Source organism: Thamnophis elegans, chromosome 8 (genome assembly GCF_009769535.1).
Source record: "Thamnophis elegans isolate rThaEle1 chromosome 8, rThaEle1.pri, whole genome shotgun sequence".
In the NCBI taxonomy this organism is placed as follows: Eukaryota; Metazoa; Chordata; class Lepidosauria; order Squamata; family Colubridae; genus Thamnophis; species Thamnophis elegans.
In genome coordinates this window covers 49,581,065-49,600,604 of record NC_045548.1, presented here as the reverse complement: position 1 = coordinate 49,600,604, position 19,540 = coordinate 49,581,065, and the positions used below count along the sequence as shown (strand labels likewise).

General features: G+C 39.2%; 1 protein-coding gene across 1 annotated transcript in view; it reads left to right on the top strand.

Annotated features, from left to right (window-relative positions):
• The first annotated feature begins 788 nt into the window (after positions 1-788).
• Positions 789-19,540, top strand: part of SNX16 (sorting nexin 16) — a 34,387-nt gene continuing 15,635 nt past the window's right edge. Inside the window, exons 1-4 of the mRNA XM_032223284.1 lie at positions 789-995; positions 6,049-6,504; positions 7,788-7,874; positions 9,588-9,736. Coding sequence (XP_032079175.1) covers positions 6,136-6,504; positions 7,788-7,874; positions 9,588-9,736 — 605 coding nt within the window. The 5' untranslated portion in view covers positions 789-995; positions 6,049-6,135. The remainder of the gene's footprint in view (positions 996-6,048; positions 6,505-7,787; positions 7,875-9,587; positions 9,737-19,540) is intronic.

The window sequence follows — 19,540 nt, the reverse complement described above, 5'->3', positions numbered from 1 at the left end:
AAATTTTGACATATATTTGTGTGACATACTACATATCCCAAAATAGCAATAGCACTTAGACTTATATACAGTTTCACAGTGCTTTTACAGCCCTCTCTAAGCAGTTTACAGAGTCAGCATATTGCCCCCAACAATCTGGGTTTTCGTTTTAGGACCTCAGAAAGATGGCTGAGGCAAACTTGACCCTGGTGAGATTCGATCCCTCAAATTGCAGGCAGACGGCAGTAAGCAGAAGTAGCCTGCAGTACTGCACTCTAACCACCGCGCCACCATGGCCTGAATGATTGGAAGAACTGATTTGAAATACAACTTTAAAAACAAAATCATATTTCAGATTAGAGACATCTCTGTTCTATTGTGCCTTAAGATCTTTATTTTCTTCCTCCTTTTTGTTAGGCAAAGAGTCTCTTTTTTTCTTCCATCCTAACTCTCCAGCCCACATTTTGTGTTCCTGTGTCGGTGTCTGTTTAATTTGCTTTCCCTAGGTAAAGATTTCCCAGTAGAGGGCGGGGACATAAGACGCACGAATCTGATTCAACCTGAACCCAACCTTACCTTTTAATACCTTTCGCGCAAATTTGCTCCGCCCACAAGAACTGCAAATCCCAGCAGCAGCCGGCTCTACCCGAAGGAAAAAGTAGGAGGTGTGACTTTAAGATGTCAGGCTTTAACGCGAATACGCCGACTCACGGCTTTCTTTGCCCGCGATGCCTCTTGGGTTATGTAGTTCCAAAGAGGCAGCGTTCTCGGATGGAGCCGTGATGCATCTCGGGAGATGTAGTCGCGACGGCCTGACTAAACCAGTAGCCGCTCGGGCGGTAGGGAATTGCGGCGTGTCCAAGCAACCTCCCGCCCCTCGCAACAGGTTTTTGCGCGGCCCCTTCCTCCTCGCTTCTCCACGGGGTGGGAGGCGAGCTGCTTCTGGCACTTGCCCGCGAAAGGCTAGACGAAGCAGGCAGGAGAGCCAAGCAAGCGCCCAGCTGCTGCCCCGCAAGGTAAGGGTGCGCCAGCGTTCGGACGGAGAAGAGGATCTCGCACTGCGGCGGGAGGGTGTGCGTGCCTTTCCCCCCCCAGGGATTGTGCGGGATTTTGCCCCTGTCCCTCGCGCTCGTCTGCTTTCGCTTGCTGCTTGCTTTCTACGGAATCCTCTCCCAAGAGAGAAACAATTGCTTAACTTACTCAAGTATGGAAAGATTGTCCGGGCACCTTTACGACTAAGAGCTGTGCTGCGGCATAAACTTTCGTGGTTTAGACCGAGCATCATGTGATGAGCTAATCCAGGGTGGGAAAGGTATTCAAGAAGACTTGAAGTGAAAATCAAAAGTAAAACACAATTTCACGTGTAAGAGATCTTTTCCGTCTCGTTATAAATGGGAGGGAGGGAGGTAGATGATAGATAGATAGATAGATAGATAGATAGATAGATAGATAGATAGATAGATAGATGATAGATAGATAGATAGATAGATAGATAGATAGATAGATAGATAGATAGATAGATAGATAGATGATAGATAGATATAGATAGATAGATGATAGATATTGCATATATATCTTTATGTTTTATATATTTATATTTTTCGGCACAAAATATATAAAATTGGATGTATCTGAGGAAATGGGCATACTATGTTTGCCACTCTAATGTCACGTGTGGTTCTTTCACTTTTCATGGCTTCCTTGCCCAATTCACAGATGCCCATAAATTGCATCTGTTGATGTAATTTGACCTCCCACAGTATTTTGGGACCTGTTGTCCAGCCTGGATTTATACTAAAACATGCATAGTCTTTTTTTAAAAAAAGTTTTTGCGAAGTTGTGCAAGATATTTTTGGTAAGACTGTCTATCTTTTCTTTCTTTTGACATCACTGGCTGTTCATTTGAATTGATGTTTATTTAATTTGAAGAGAGAAGGAATAAATAATCTTAAATTTATTTTAAAAATCATGAAATAACTTCTAGGCTTCTAGATTTTAATTCTATTTATAAACATTATTTTGACAAGTGTTCTTTCCTTTGGTATGTCATATTTTCTGAATTTGCAGATTGAAATGTTCATTTGTCAGCTTAGTCCTTTTGATATTTGAATATATACTCAAAATTATGAAGCAGTTTGCCTGATTCAGATAATTTATGAGACTCTCCTAGCTCCTTAGGTACATTTCACAGTTAGTTTCTTTCTTATAATCAATACATACCTTTTTCTCATCTTCTCTTACAATTGATATTGTTACATCTTTTAATGTCGGTTTGGTAAATTATGTTTCATCTTGAAAATTTGCTTTCAAACAAACATTTTACATGCATTTAATATGAATCTGGAAATATCCACAAATCTGGAATATTTGCCTTGAATACTAATACAGGTACTGCATTTCTTTTCCATGGTTATTATTTTGCTTTTTCTTAACTTTAAGATGACAGGTACCCATAATTGCCTTAGCATGGGGGTTGGGGTGGGTTTATAATGGATCTTCTACCATGTATTGTCTAGGAATCACATTTTTCAACCTTTGCCACTTGAAGATGCATGGACTTCAACTCCCAGAATTACCCAGCCAGATTCTTCAAGTTGCTAAGGTTTGAAAACACTGGGTTGGAAACTCATAGGTAATTTGAGAAGTTCTTGTATACTGCAATTGCTAACACTGTACCCTCAAAATACTGTTTGCAGCCCCCAGGCCTCTTAGTGGTCTGATCCTCTTAGTTTTGTTTTTGTTATTGCTGATTCTTTCAGTTAAAAAAGAAGAGACCAAAATAGACATGCTGCAGAGTAAAATAGAATGTTTATTATAAAAAAGATTCTGGTCTTTCATGTATAATCTTCAAAAACTACACTTGTTTATTTAGAAGACTACCCACCTAATCAGTGAAAAAGGATTGCAAGCTAGGGTAGTAGAGCACACTCTAAGAAGCTGGATAGGGTCACAAGTTTGCTTTCTCATACCTGGTGTTTTGTAACAAGTCGCACCCACAGTGACATCCTTCCATTGGCAGTCATTTTATTTGAGTGCCTAATGTCAGCCACGCAAGAGCCTTATATTTGGAGTGACAAAGAAAACAAAGCAGTTACGAAGTGAATAGATATACTGTATTTATTAGATTCCAAATAAGTCCACTAATTCAAAAGTTTAGAAATTCATACTGCACTGATTCTAGAAGTTGTGAGCAAAATTCATTGCTTAGTTTTTCTAGGTCCAAGATTTTAAAATGCATCTTAAAGTGGCCAAAGTGAGTTTTTTTTCCCTTTACAATATTTTTTTAAAATCTTTAACCCAACTGAAGACAAGGTGCTTTATACACATAATTCAACCTTTGCTAAAGTTTGATTTATAACTTTCCTATAGAAGTTTCTGCTGCTTATCTAGTAGCTTCAACCCTTGAAACCTACTTCATCCTTGACACTTTCAAGTGTCTAGTACTTTGAAATCAATTCCACAAGACAGTTTGATTCTATGCATCCAGTTACTTATTGATTATTACATTTCTCTCTCACCTTCATTTTGTATAAGTCAAGGAGGCATACATACCGGTAATGTTCTTCCTTCCTGTTTTCCCCACAAAAATAACCTGTGAGGTGAGTTGGGATGAAAGTATATTGATGGTATACAAGTAGTAACAGCTGTTGTACTTCTAGTGTAATATTGGATAAGGTGATGGTAGTAAAGAGATGGATTTTCAGGAAGGAGGGATGCATTCCAGAGGAGTAAAAGGCAGCTCAGTCCAGATATTATGTGTGATAAAAAGGTGAAAACAGCCCCCCTCCAGTATATCTTAAGAGAATATGGTAGATGCAGATACCAGAGTACTCAGTCCGGTAAGATTTTGCCTCTAGTTATGAAACAATAAAGAACTCAGCTTGAATAAAATTACCATATGTCATTCTTGATTTTGGGCCAGAGAGGCACAACTATACTTTTGGTTTTCTATTGAACAAATTTTATTTATGAAATTGACCACAATTATTATTTTACTCAGTCATGGTTTTAAAAAGTCTAACCTCAGCATATTTTGTGGGCGTTGTCTTCTTGATTGCTACGCTGGAATTTAGAGGTTGTTTAGTTTTTTGGGGGGATAAAATGACCAGCTCTGCATCCTCTAATTCTCTTTGCTCAGCATTGGTCTTAGGAGTGATCTATCGTAGAAGCATGCCGGAATTCACTAAGTTCTATCAATAGCTCCATCTGAAACATTCAGTACAGTGCTGGAACAATGCATAATCAACTGTAAGGCTTCTTCACAATGCAGTTCTCGTTTTCTATGTTCCGGTGAATACTTTGGAAAGTGGTATAGGTAATCCTCATTTACAACTGCATTTGGAACCAAAATTTCTGTTGCTAAGCAAGGCAGTTGTTTAGGGATCTGCAACCATGACCTTTTTGCCATGGCTGTGAAGGAAATTATGGCAGGTGCTAAATGAACCATGCAGTTAAGTGAGTCCACCTTTCCACATTAGTCAAAGCTGGATGGAAAGATAATAAATGGTGATCACGTGACTCCAAAATATTGCAACCATCATAAATACATGCCTGAATTTTGATCACATGACCTACAGCAGACATAAATATGAAGGCCAATCATAAGTCACCTTTCTCAATGCATTTTATCTTTGAAAGATTGCTAAATACATGGTTGTATTTAGGTGCAAGTTTCAGAGAGCAATTTCTTTCTTAAACTATAATTTTCCTGGATAGCCAAATGTTCTACTCTAAATTGGAAAGCTGTCCAAAATGTATACTCTTATTGTTAGGTATATCCAAACACAGCTGAGAACAATACATTCATGCCACGTTCATGTCTGCATTCCCAGAGTTCCACTTGGCTCTCTTGAAGGAGGCAGAAATATGATAGCAATTAAAATGGCTAAGTTAGCACAAATTACTTTTCACACAAAGAGTGAGGGTGCAGAAGACAAGAGGAAGAAGAAGTTGGAAGAAAAGGGAAAATTAATAGAGATCTCGTGCTGTAAAGAAACTGTAAGGTCTGCATACAGTATGAGAAGGGAGGTTACAAAAAGACTGAAATGACATGGTTCAAAGTATGGTTTTTTTAAATGAAATTACTTTCAATGGTTTTATGTCAGTACGGTTCTCAGCTTAGGGCAAATATTATTATGTACTTTTGCCTGTAATTAAACAATGGGAGTATTATGAGCATTTCTAGTGTTAGGTGGAGCTGTGGAGTGATCCAGTTTTAAATGTACTTGTACTTGACACCTCTTCACCCATCGTGGGTATAGGCGACTTCCATGGAACATTTGACGCCACTGTAATGGATACGGCGATCCATGGAAGCTGTTTCGGCTGGAGATACCCAAGGGGACGCCAGTCCCAAGGGTCAACAGAGCCCGATTGGTGGGAACAGGGGGGCACCACGTGAAGGCCGGGTTGTCGTTTGATAGTTGAGAGGCTTTGCAATAAGCGTGCAATGTAATGTTTGCGCATCAACTATCCTTGCCGCCCAGTTTTATAATATTGCATATAATTTGTAATCCAGCCCACATATGTTTCTGGGATGACAATCATGATAGAGAAACCAGTGCTGAGTTTTTGTTCTTTTAAAATATCTTGTTAAGCATAATGACACTAATTAGATGGTATTAAATGTACTATATTGCATATTTTCAAAATCAGAACTTCTTTTGTACTGGATAGTGAAATGAGTTTAGGACATGGCGTTCCATTCGTAGTTAATTTTTTTAAAAAATGGCAAATTTCTGTACTCATCAGCTGATTTGAAATAGCTCTTCTGTTGTTACTTTTTAATATGGCATGGGAATATATTTGGAAAGATACAGGTATACATTTTAATATCCCTGTTTGCTTCTCTTTAGATTAGTAAGGTTTGGTTTGAGGTTTCTAGTTTTTATACTTCACTATTAAAATACTTTATGATATTTAATATCCTTAAATTGTACTCTTGATTTGTAGAATTATTATTTAATCATATATTTTTATATGTAATGTTCCATACTTCTTTGTCATTTACTTTGAATTTTTTCTTGAAAGGACAATTGAAATACTTTTTAACTTTCTTTACCCTTCCAGATACCTGTGAAAAAAAATAAAACAAGAGAATCATTTAAGCTCAACAATTTGGACATATATAAACTTTCTTAAACTTTCTGATGAAGGATGACTACTCCATATGTTCCTGTTCCAATTCCTATAGGAAGTTCTACTAATTTTACCATAAATAGAAACCAAAGAAGATCATCTCTTGGGAGTATTTCAACATGTTCAGATTCTTCAAAGGGACAGATAGAAGAGTCGTCTAAAAGCAACTTTAAAAAAATGAGTATTCCCGATGAGATTGGTACTATTTCATGTCCTTGCAATAGTCCACTTGTTAGGACTAAAATGTTAGGTTTAAACACTTCTATGGAATATTATATTCAACCATTGGAAACAACTGATCAAAATATCTTGGAGAACTGGGAAGATCGACCCGCTACTCCTACAATACTTGGTTATGAAGTAATGGAGGAGAGAGCAAAATTCACTGTAAGTTGTAATATTTGTAAGTTGTAATAATATGGATGGAATCCATTAAATGGCTTGTAAGATCTGCTGGGGGTGGGGGTGATTTTATTATATTATACTATATTAAATTATTTGATTCTTTTCATTAGTTTTATTGTTTTAAATGTGGTTTTATATTCTGTAAGCTGCGTTGAGTCACCATGGGCAAATAGGCTGCTATATAAATTCTATAAATAAAAATAAAGAACTGGTGTATAGGAAACCAGTTCTTATTTTCTAGTAACTCTTAAATGCTATGTGAAACTGCTAAACTTGTGTAAAATTAACTGGTTTCAGCACAGTTCTTGATTATCATACATGCTTTAGATTTGTATATTTTAATCCTGTTCAGTTTTACCTACATGGGTAATTTTAAGCATGTCTAGATTTACATAAAATAATGTTACCGAGTGGCGAAATTAAAATTTTATTACCACCGGTTCTGTGGGTGTGGCTTAGTGAACGTGGCAGGGGAAAGATATTGCAAAATCTCCATTCCCACCCCACTCTGGGGCCAACCAGAGGTGGTATTTTCTGGTTCTCCGAACAACTCAAAATTTCCACTACCGGTTCTCCAGAACCTGCTGAATTTCACCCCTGATATTACCATAATTTTTACAGTCTAATGTTAAGCTACTTTTGTAATGGAGATAGTATCTGATACATAGATTCGTGATAATTTGCAACCTTATTTCCCTTGATATCAGCCTCACTGAATGCATTTTTGAATAGGAAGAACTTTGCTTTTTTCTTGCCATCTTTATTCACAAATATAATCAATAAAAGCTACATGTTGAAAAAAAAACATGTAATGCAAGTTGCTGAAATGACAAACACTCTCCAATCTTGTCTCATTCAACACAATACCTTTCAGAATTGAGGCATGGATAAGGTATAATAATATATCCCAGGAAACAAGGACTATAGTTAAATATTCTTCAGATTAAATATAATTTAAATAAATTGTACATGTATATAATTTGCAGCAATCTGATGTGCTTATGAAATCAGTTTTTAAAAGTACTGGCTGAAACCATTAATTAGATCTTGGCTAGTAGAAACTATATCTATCCTGAACTTGTATGAAAAGTTCTTTTTTAAAGTTCTGTAAACTTTGCCTCATCTGTTAATGGTTGGTTGGTTCTGAAAAACAAAGAATAAGTTATGTGAACTATTCAATAACTACAGTGAAATATGAGAAGTCTGCTACACATGCTGTTTCCTGAAACTGTTTGAATAGGGCTTTGTCTTTTTTGTTTTAATAGGTTTACAAAATACTTGTGAAGAAAAATCCAGAAGAAAACTGGGTAGTTTTCAGAAGGTATACAGACTTCTCCAGGCTTAATGACAAGGTACATGCATTTAAATAGGCCAATCAGTAATTACTATTACAAATTTAATATTATTCCTATGTTTCATAAATTACTTTGAAAAGTTAAAAATAAAAATGAACACATATGAAAATCAGCATAAAATATTGCATGAAAATACATCTATTATTTGCCATAAAGACAATATATATTTGATTTAAAAGCTAATTTGTAAAGATATATTCTATACAATCTGATTGGATGAGAGACCAGAACATGTGAATCCAACACTGTGTATAGGTGCTTTCAGCTATTGTATCTAACAGTAAGCTGTTGTTCAAAATTAAAGCAAAGATTCACAGTACCTGTTAAAATATAGCATTTTGCAGTTAGAGTTTTTCCAAAGATAGTATTTAGTATATGTCCAGTACTCTTTTCAAATGTTTCCAGTTACACAAAAGTTAACAATTGGTATTCCAGAAACTACAGATAATATTTTTGATAATTGTCAACAGTGCTTACATTTTCATTGCTGAATGATCATGTTTAGGTTATGTTTAAGTGATGCAAACTCCCAAGCACATTGCATTGACACTGAATGTATTTGTGGAAATGAGCTATAGCAATCCTGTGTAATGAGTTAAATGAAATTGAAGCTTGCAGCCTTCAAAGAAAATAAATGTAGATATGAGTCCTAAATCATTTGCCTGACATGTTTACTGTTGAACTGAATGAATGAAAATTAAATGCTGTTTCTATTTCACATACAATTATCAAAGGATGTGAAAAGGTTCTGAGAGAAAGTGACTGATTTATAATAGAGTTATATATATATATTTAATAGGTGTACCACAGGTAGGCTTTAAATATGTGGAAACTACTACTATAGATGGGTAAAAAGGAAAGTTTTTGCAGCTTAGATATGATATGGTTAGCTTCTATTTTACATATCTAAAGATAGGTAACTTCCTTGAATATACATACAATATTCATAAGATGAATCACTATAATAAAGTAGAGCATGAAAAGTTGTCTAATTTGGAAAGTGCAACTTTGGGAAATGTTGCTAACCTAATGTTAATACAAATCTGAAATGCAAAGTGAATGTTAGCATCATTGCTAAACTGCTGTAACTCTTTTTGTGTGAGTGTGGGCATATCATGCATGAATGCTTCTTCACTCTTGTTTTTTGATGACTGCCTGGATATTTTTTTTAAAAAACCCTCCCTACAGTTGTTGTTTTTTTTTTGGCAAAATCTTTGAAAGTGATTTGCCATTTCTTTTTCTAAGACTGAGAGAAGGACTAGCCCACAGTCACCTAGTTGCTTCATGCCTAAGACTAGACTGGAATTCACAGTCTCCCAGTTTTTACCCTGCCTGCCTGCCTGCCTGCCTTCTACCCATCCTACTTTACCCTACCTTACCTTACCTATTTATATACTTACCTTACTTACTTTACTTACTTATTTATATCACTTTTATTATTTTAATAAGTAACTTGAGGCATCTAAAATATTTAATGCTCCTTGCTTCTCCATAACAATTTTGTGAGGTGGGCTGAGCTGAGAATGACCAGCCCAAAGTCACCCAGCTGGCTTTCATGCCTAAGGCGGGATTAGAACTCAAACATTCCTGATTTCTAGCCTGACGCATTAACCACTGACTTTTATATCTCTGATAGTATAATGTTACTATTCCCTCTATCTACAGAAATTATGATTCTGTATACAATAACCTTCTGATATATGTTTTCAGCTGAAAGATATGTTTCCTGGTTTTCGACTGGCATTGCCCCCAAAGCGTTGGTTCAAGGATAATTACAATCCTGACTTCTTAGAAGATAGACAGCTAGGACTCCAAGCATTTCTACAGAATTTAGTAGCTCACAAAGACATTGCCAACTGGTATGTATTTTTTTCACTATTCTCATCTTAGCAGATGTTGCAGCTCTCCTTTTCCTCATTTAAATAGCACTGTTACTTTTCCAGAGGGTGTAAATAATTTTATTCTGTAAACAAAATATTGATAAGACTAGAAGAATTTGGCAATGTTTTACATTTTAAATAATCCTGAGACTGCAAGGTTCAATTTCAGAGGTTTTATTCTTTTTTAATAGTAGAGGTTCAAAATAGTGATTGTAATGTCTTGCCAGAGTAGAATGAATATAAGGATTGAGAGTTGGTTGAGAAAAGTTGTACCTTATGTACTCTTGTTGAATTTCAATACAGAAGCAGGGAATGTGTGAATGGCTGAATGAGAAACAGAACAGTAGTGACAAAAATAGATACCACTTGGTAGACAACCATCAGCTCTGCTACATAAGCATTTGGTTTAACTTTAGATAATCTTAGAGCATATTTTTTGTCTATTCCAGATGTTTCAACCTTTAATATTGCAGTTGCACAAACTTTTTTCAGAACACTTTTGTAAAAAAGGCTTTATTTTTAGCTTTATTTTTACTTAACCATGGTTTGTTGAATATGACACAGTAGCTGGGTTTCATGTGCTAAAACAAAACAATACCAGACAGGCACACTGACTTAAATCTGTGGATTTTGTGCTTTTGTGGATATTAAATATTATTTTTATTTTAATACTACCTGAAGTATTAAGAAAATTATAAGGGGAGGAGGAGCCAATGTCATGACGATACAGACGTGCAGTCTCGATGCTCCGAGACTTCAGCCGATCCTTTTGCCGCTGGGTGGTCCAATCGGACCGAAACCGTCCCACAGAGACGGTGAACAAGAAGAATATGTTGCTGATCTCAGGGACATCGCAAAGTCTCTGATGGATCCAGAGAAGTTCTTAAGCCGGTGACAAAAATCCAGCCATTAGGCTGATGAAGTCGGGGCAGCTTCAAATGGAAGAATACGGAAAGAGAAAGTGTTTCCAGATGGTGAGGAATTTTTGTCATTTTAAAAGAGACTGCCTATAAAAAACTTAAAGTTAATTTAAATTTGAGAACAGAAGAAATAAGCGGCGGAATTAAGCTTTGAATGATTTTGGACAGTGGGTTATCTTACTTTTTAATGCTATGTTCATGGATAGAATTCATGCAAGCCTTTTAAAATGAATGGATTAAGTTTTCTTCTTTTTTTCTTTATTATTATTCTTTGTAACCTATGGACTAAATTCTACTTCTTCACTACTGTGGTGTTTTTTTCCCTTTTCTTCTCTAACTCATTCAAGAATTTGACTTTTTTTAACTTGGAATATAAAAAAGATACAAAAGGAAACAAAGAAATTGTTACAACAGAAGGAAAGAAAAATACTGCTGCTCGGAAGCTGGAGGTTTGTGTATTGGAAAAAAACACTCTTACTTTCCTCACTGATTATTCTGGCTTGGCACTTCAAGGTCTCACTGTTTGTTTTAGAGAGTGATAAGAAGAAAGCATATATGTTCCTTTGAAGTATATCTTTAACCAGAGAAAAGTGAAAATAAGACCTTATTGTGAATTTATGCTTAATCTTATAAAAACCTTCCAAGCCAGAGCAGCAGTGTTTGTCAGCTGGAGATAATGGCACAACTTCAACAGCAGAAAGAAAATTTAAGCCTGCAAATATATTGTTACAAATTCAGAAATTATCAAATACATTTGAAAGAATGGGGAAGAAGTTGGAAAACCTAGAGCATCTAACAGTAAAATGATGAAGAAGTTGGAGATGTTTATCAAGTGGAAAAGTGGAGGTTAGAGTCCTAAAAACCAAAGAGGAAAATGACCATAAAGAAATTAAATCTGCTGATATCTATGGTGATTGGTTTGTGTCTGGAAATGGAAAGAATGGAACACTGAAAGAGGAATTAAATGGAGGGGAACTCTAACCCAGATTCAGAAGAAGAAAAAACAGAAGAATTTATGGATTTAAAGAGAGAAATTTTATTAGCAACATCATTGATAATACTGACAATTAAAGATAAGCTGATTAAGGAAACAGAAGAGGGCATCAAAATTACATGAGAGACTTAATAAGCAATGAGTTGCTAAGAGGAGTTCATACAAATTTGATTAAGAAGATGATTAGAGGACTGATACCACAAATGGCACAAGATATGAGACTGTTTTGCTACTGAAAAGATAGAGATTGATAGATGGAAGTGCATAATTTAAAACTAGTTAAACTTAGTGAAATTTAGTGACAATAGATATAGTCAAATAAATATTGATAATGATAAAAATATATACATATATATTTTTTATGATAAGATAATTGGATATGAATATTTGAATGGTACCCATGAAAGGAAGATTAGAAATCTTTTTGGTTATATAAAGGCTAATAAAAGAACTAAGTTAAATTTTGATTATTAGAGGGAAAAAATGTTATTATACAGGATACAGTCAAATAAAGGAGGGATATGAACAAAGGAATATATGTATGTGTGTGTGTGTTGTGTTTATTTGTGCTGATAATATCATAAATAAACCACAAATAACAAGGCAACATAAAAATATTGGGTTTCTGTCGTGATGGACTCTTGTGACGAGCCAATTGACAGATGATGGAAGCAGTTAGCTTCCTCCCTAATTGGGGCTTACCAGGGTTGTAAAAATCAGATATATATATTTTTATATATTCTCTGAGGTTTTCGCGGGTGTTGTATGTAGGTCTCTATTTATTCGGGTTTTCTCCCACGTAAAATTGGAGATGTCTTGGCAATGTCTCATTCGTCATCTTCAGGCTTGGTGCTTCCAGGAGCAATGTGAGATCTCGGCTGTTTCTTCCTTTTAACTGCCAGTGGGGGTTTGAACTGATTGGGTGGGAGCTTGGCTGTGTCCTGATTGGGTGGAGGTGTGTCCTGATTGAGTGGAGGTGTGTTCTGATTGTTTGGGGGTTGTGTTTCATGTAAGGATAGGAGGGGTTTAAAGAGGCTAATTGTGCATTTGCAGTCTGGCTTCTGGTCCTCGATCGTGCCTCCTCATCAGTTTGTGTTTTTGTCTGTTTTCTTTGTGGAAGTTTGGTGGTGATATTCTGTGTGGCTCTTGTGAGTGTGGGCCTGGTGTCGTTCATCCTGTTCGGACTTTTATCAATAAGGGCAGGCTTCCAAATGGCTGGCAGGCGGGAGGTATCGTCCCGCCTGTTCATGCTGTGTGGGCTTATAGAAATAGAAAAACGCCCACACAGCATGAACAGGCGGGACAATACCTCCCGCCTGCCAGCCATTTGGAAGCCTGCCCTTATTGATAAACTAGAGACGTGTGTGTGTGTGGTGTGTGTGTGTGTGTGTGTTGTTGTGTATGTATATGAATGTATGTATGTATGTATACAACATAAGGAAACTGGATGTAAATTGTAAACAGTGATTTGGTAAGGAGGATTAAACAATTTTGTTACTAGATATTATGGATGTTTAGCTAGAATAGGCCATCAGGATTCATTGTTATTGGAGGATTTTAGAAATAGCAGATGAAATGCCAGTATATGTTTATGTTTTAAATCTTGATATATTTTATTGAATTGAATTGAATTGTTTATTATTTATAGGCCGCCCTTTTCCCTGAGGGGACTCAGGGCGGCTTACAATTCATGGGGAGGGGATGCAAGACAATAACACAATACGTGAATAAACAAATAATAACAATAAAACACAACAGTCATTCAACATTCGGGTGGGGCGGCGTAATCCTTATCCCCAGGCCTGACGGGATAGCCAGATCTTAAGGGCTGTACGGAAGGTCTGGACGGTGGTGAGGGTATGAATCTCCACGGGGAGATCGTTCCAAAGGGTCGGAGCTGCTACAGAGAAGGCCCTCCTCCGCGTAGTCGCCAGTCGGCACTGACTGGCGGATGGAACTCGGAGGAGGCCTAATCTGTGCGATCTAATAGGTCGAAGGGAGGTAATTGGCAGGAGGCGGTCTCTCAAGTACTCAGATCCACTACCATGGAGGGCTTTATGGATGGTAAGTAGCACCTTGAAGCGCACCCGGAGATCAACAGGTAGCCAGCGCAGCTCGCGGAGGATGGGTGTTATGTGGGAGAACCGCGGTGCGCCCACAATCACTCGTGCGGCCGCATTCTGGACTAGCTGCAGTCACCGGATGCTCTTCAAGGGCAGCCCCATGTAGAGCACATTGCAGTATTCCAGCCTAGAGGTCACAAGGGCTCGAGTGACTGTTGTGAGAGCCTCCCGGTTCAGGTAGGGTCGCAACTGGCGCACCAGGCGAACCTGGGCAAATGCCCCCTGGTCACAGCTGACAGGTGATGGTCAAAAGTCAGCTGTGGGTTCAGGAGGACTCCCAAGTTGCGAACCCTATCTGAGGGGTGTAAAATTTGACCCCCAGTCTGAGCGATGGAACACTGGCCAAATTATTGGGAGGGAAACACAACAGCCACTTGGTCTTGTCCGGGTTGAGTACCAGTTTGTTAGCCCTCATCCAGTTCTTAACGGCCTCAAGACCCCGGTTCATCACGTCCACCGCTTCATTGAGTTGGCACGGGGCGGACAAATACAACTGAGTGTCGTCCGCGTATTGATGGTATTTTATCCCGTGCCTCCGAATGATCTCTCCCAGCGGTTTCATGTAGATGTTAAATAGTAGGGGGGATAAGACCGAACCCTGAGGCACCCCATATGTTAGGGGCCTAGGGGACGATCTCTGCCCCCTAACCAACACCGATTGCGACCTGTCCGAGGTAGGAGGAGAACCACTGTAGAACAGTGCCTCCCACCCCCACCTCCGCAGTCGTCGCAGAAGGATACCATGGTCGATGGTATCGAAAGCCGCCGAGAGGTCAAGGAGAACCAGGATGGACGCATGGCCTCCATCCCTGGCTCTCCAGAGATCATCGGTCAATGCGACCAAAGCGGTTTCTGTGCTGTAACCAGGTCTGAAGCCGGACTGGAAGGGGTCAAGGTAGCTAGCTTCCTCCAAGGACCGTTGGAGCTGGAAGGCCACCACCTTCTCAACAACCTTCCCAATAAAGGGGAGGTTGGAGACTGGACGATAGTTGTTCAAAACGGCTGGATCCAAGGATGGTTTCTTCAGGAGGGGTCTCACCACCGCCGTTTTAAGTGCGGCGGGGAAGTGCCCCTCTCGAAGGGAGGCGGTAACAACCGCCTGGATCCAGCCTCGTGTCACCTCACTGCTGTTGGCAACCAGCCAGGAGGGACACGGGTCCAGTACACAGGTGGAGACACTCACAGCTCGTATGGCCTTGTCCACATCCCCAGGGGCAACATCCTGAAACTCAACCCAGAGATGGTTTGCCAAGTTATCCTCTTGTGCCCCGGCTGGATCTGCAAAAGTGGAGTCCAAGTCCGACCGAAACCGAGCAACTTTGTCCGCCAAGAACTGGACATAGTCCTCAGCCTTGCCCTGCAGGGGGTCCCCCGTATCCCTCCTATTTATGAGGGAACGGGTTATCCTAAACAGGGCGGCTGGGCGGGACTCGGCGGACGCAACCAAGGTGGCTATATACGTTCTTTTGGTTGCCCTTAATGCCCTGATATAATCCTTGGTGCTAGTTGTTAAAAGCGCTCGGTTCGATTCGGACTTATTGAACCTCCACAGGTGCTCTAGGCGTCTCCTCCGGCGCTTCTTCTCCCGGAGCTCCTCGGTGAACCAAGGAGGCCTCCGGGATCCGCTGACCCGGAGGGGCCGTAGTGGCGCAATCCGGTCAAGAGACTCCGATGCTGCCGAGTGCCAGGCAGCGACCAGAGTCTCCGCCGAACTGTGGGCGAGAGTATCAGGAATAACCCCAAGCTCCGTCTGGAACCTCAAAGGGTCCATAAGTCGCCTGGGGCGGAACCACCTGGTCGGTTCCTCCTCCCTACAGTGGGGGTTTGGCCTCCGGAAGTCAAGCCTCAGTAGGCAGTGATCTGACCACGACAGGGGTATGATCTCATTACCCCTCAGACCAAGATCACAAGTCCACTGCTCCGAGAGGAATACGAGGTCAAGCATGACCCTGAATGGGTTGGGCCCCGAATTACCTGGGTCAAGCCCATGGCTGTCATGGAAGCCATGAACTCCTGCGCTCCATCAGAGTGTTCACCGAGCGAAGGCAAGTTGAAGTCCCCCAGGACCATAAACCTCAATTGCTAGCTTGGCTACTGACTCGAGGAGCGAGGGGAGGGCTGCTGCAACGCTGTTGGGAGGCAGGTACGTTAGCAGCAGACCCACTTGACCCTTGAGGTCCAACTTCACCAACAGGGACTCACACCTGACAAGCTCCGGAGCAGGGATCCTACGAGGTGCTAAAGACTCCGGATAACAATGGCCACACCGCCACCCCTTCCGGGCTCTCGGCTGATGATGCACCTGAAATCCGTCTGGGCACATCTCTACGAGGGGGACTCCTCCCTCCGTGCCCAGCCAGGTTTCAGTAATACATGCCAGATCTGCCCTCTCGTCTAAAATTAAGTCCCGGACGAGGGGAGCCTTGTGAACAACAGACCTGGCATTTAGCGACAACAGCCTGAGACCAGGGTCCTGATTACTCGCGCCATCTGGCCTCGGAGTGGGACTCATAGGGCCGGAAGGAGGGATCTCTGTGATGTAGCGAGCCCTCCTTCCCCGGTAATGGCCAGCCCTAAAGTCCCCCCATATCTGCCCCTCCCTGTTACGACCGCAATGCTACGACCCACTCCCGTGGCCATGGTCCCCCCAACCACCCCAGTGACCCCCGCATTCCCCGGCAGGTCCTCCGAATCAAGCATACTCAAGCACTCACACAACCAATCCCCATAATGATTAAAATACAAAAATACAACAATAATAGCAATAAAAGTGGGTCACTCACACACTCACATACAATCCCATATACTCAGCATACCAATTTAAAATTAAAATTTAAAGCTAGGAAGAAGGAAGAGGAGAGGGAAAAAGAGAGGGGTTTTTTAAAGAAAAGAGAAAAGAAAAGGAAGAATTAAAATAAATGGGCAGTAATTCTATTAAAATTGCGATGAAGGACGTTTAAACAATTGTAGACAAATGAAAATGGAGGTATGATGATGGTAATATGTATAAATACCTGAGTTAAAATACTTGAATTAATATGAATTATGATTGATGACTGTGGAAGAGACGCACGAAAGTGTTTTGTAATCAACTGATACACTTTCTACAGTATGTAAAAAAGGGGAATTCTTTGTGTTGTGTTTGTTTTGAAAAAAAAATTTAAATTTTTTTTAAAAGAAAATTATTAAGAAAAAAGAACAATAATTAAAAGTTCGGATCTCACTTGTAAGGAATAACAATGTGTGAAGGCATTGTTGATTAGCTATTTGGTTTCCAATTGTATAAAGACACTTCTTAATTCTGAATCATGAGTGCATGTTTCTCTTTATATTTTTTCTGGTATGTATGAAATATAGTGAAACATACTGTACTGATTCTATAGTGCTATAAGTGAAACATTTGTGGATGATAATGATAGGTAAGATTTTATTAGTGAGTTTTGCCCATGTGTGAATATTTAAAACTGAAGCTATATGGTTGTTTTCTTTCTTCTTCCTTTCCTCAGTCCATCAATATTAATTGCTCAATGCTGCAGGAAAATCTAAAAATGGGGTTCAGTGTTTTTTTCCATTTTCAGCATAATTAGTGAGCAAGATATGAATACAAGCATAAATGTTTTTTTACTGCTATAACTACAACTTTTGTAGAAGACACATAAGTAATAACTGATAAATGTTGTTACTATCTTGTTGTTGTTGTTGTTTTTTTTAAACTAACAGGATTGACTCAGCCTTCTATCCTTCTCAGGTCAATAAAATGGGGACTCAGATTGTGATCAGCAATGTGCTGGTATTGTAAACTACCCATAGAGAGCTGTATATAAGTGTCAAGTGTGATTGCTATTAAATTGTAATCTCAATCCATATTTTGTAACAGCTCTCAGGTGCCCTAAAATTTAAAACTAAAATTCTCTTCCCCGAAATCCTGCTAACAAAAACCCAAAATCAACCAGATTTTAGCCAATTTGTTGGCTACCTCATTCCACTATATGGTTAGATTACACACAATATGTTTAAAGTAGCTTGCTACATTACATCTTGTTTCAAATAAGAGCTAGTTGGTTCTCTGTACTAAGGAATGAAGACAAAAGTTCTGTGTGGATTCCCCCCCCCCTTATATTTAGCACCTAGAAACATATTGCCATCTGAGGCTTATTTTCAAATGTGGTTGTGAGAGAGTTACCGAATTGCACATTTAAGCTGCATTTTTTCCTTGATAAAAGCTTTGCTTCTTATATACATAGGATGACTACTGTTATACAGGCTATAAGCTGCATCGCTATTGAAGTTACCTGTCTTATTGTAAAGGCAACTGACATGCTTAGATAAGCACATAGAAATGTACACTTTATTATCATGCTTTGATATTGGTTACAAAATATTCAGTTTATAATTACGTATTTTTGGAATTGTCCTTCTAACTTGACAGTTCTTTCTGAATGTATTACAGAACAAATAAAGTCCAGGACAAATTGGACAATAAGAAGCAGCAGTACTTCATTAAAATGAAGTAGTTCTAAGATGGCCTTTTGCAGCCCCATCACACTTCTTTTCAAAACAGCAGTTCAGCTAGCAATAAAAATATCCACTGTAACATAATAATATTTACAAAAGATGACCTTTTCCAAACATATCAGATGAAAAAAATAAAAGACTTTTGTAACTTTATGGTAGGAATTTTGTGCTGACAATAGTCAATATTCAGGGTTTTACTTTGTTAGAACTTTTCACATACAATTAACCTGTAGTATATTTTTTAAAATCAATTTTGATTTTTAAAAAACAATTTTCATTTGTGTGTGTGTGTATGTGTTGGCTATTTTTTGGTCAGTGTTGAAGGCTGTCTTGATATTGTGTTTGTGGAGAATTTTATCTGTGGTGCCTTTGATATAAGGGAGGAGGGCGATGCCGTTGTCCTGTTCTGTATCTTGGTTTTTGGGAGGAGTCTCCCTTTGGATTAGGTTAGTAATTGTTTTTCTTTGGAATCCGTTGGAGATTAATACTTTTGTGAGAGTGTGTAATTCAGTTTTCAGGTGGTCTTTGTCAGCTAGGCGTTTGGTTCTGGAGATGAGGGTCTTGGCTACAGAGTTGATCTGTGCATGGTGGTGATGGGCGTTTAAGTAGCGGTTGGTGTGTGTTTTTGTCTGGTAGATGGTGTGTCCTAGGGAGCTATTGGGTTTTTTGTAGATCAGGACGTCCAGAAAGGGAAGTTGGTTGTTTGCTTCTATTTCCATGGTGAATTGTATTTTGGGGTATGGGCTGTTAAGATGTGTGAGGAATTGTCCAGTTTTTCTTTCCCGTTTGGCCAAATCACGAAAGTGTCATCAACATATCTAAGCCAGAGTTTGGGTTTGGGTTCAGATTTATCTAAGATGTTAGTTTCAAAATGTTCCATGTATAAGTTTGCAGGTGAGAGGGGTGATCCCATGAATGAAGTATGTGTTGGTTAGTGGGTGGTTAGTCAGGTCCAGGATGTGTTTAGGGGGATTGTGTTTGTTCTGGGTAGCTGTCAAGGCTTCTTTTATAGGCACTTGGGTGAAGAGGGATATGACATCGAAACTCACAAGTAGGTCGCTGGGTTGTAGGTTTTGTTTCTTTATTGTTTCTATGAAGTGGAGTGAGTTTTGTACATGGAACTTATACATGGAACCCAGCCTGAAGATGGCGAGTGAGACCTCGCTGAAATGTTGCCAAGACAATCTCAATCTTACACGGGAAAAGACCTGTGTGTGTGTTTGTGTTGTGT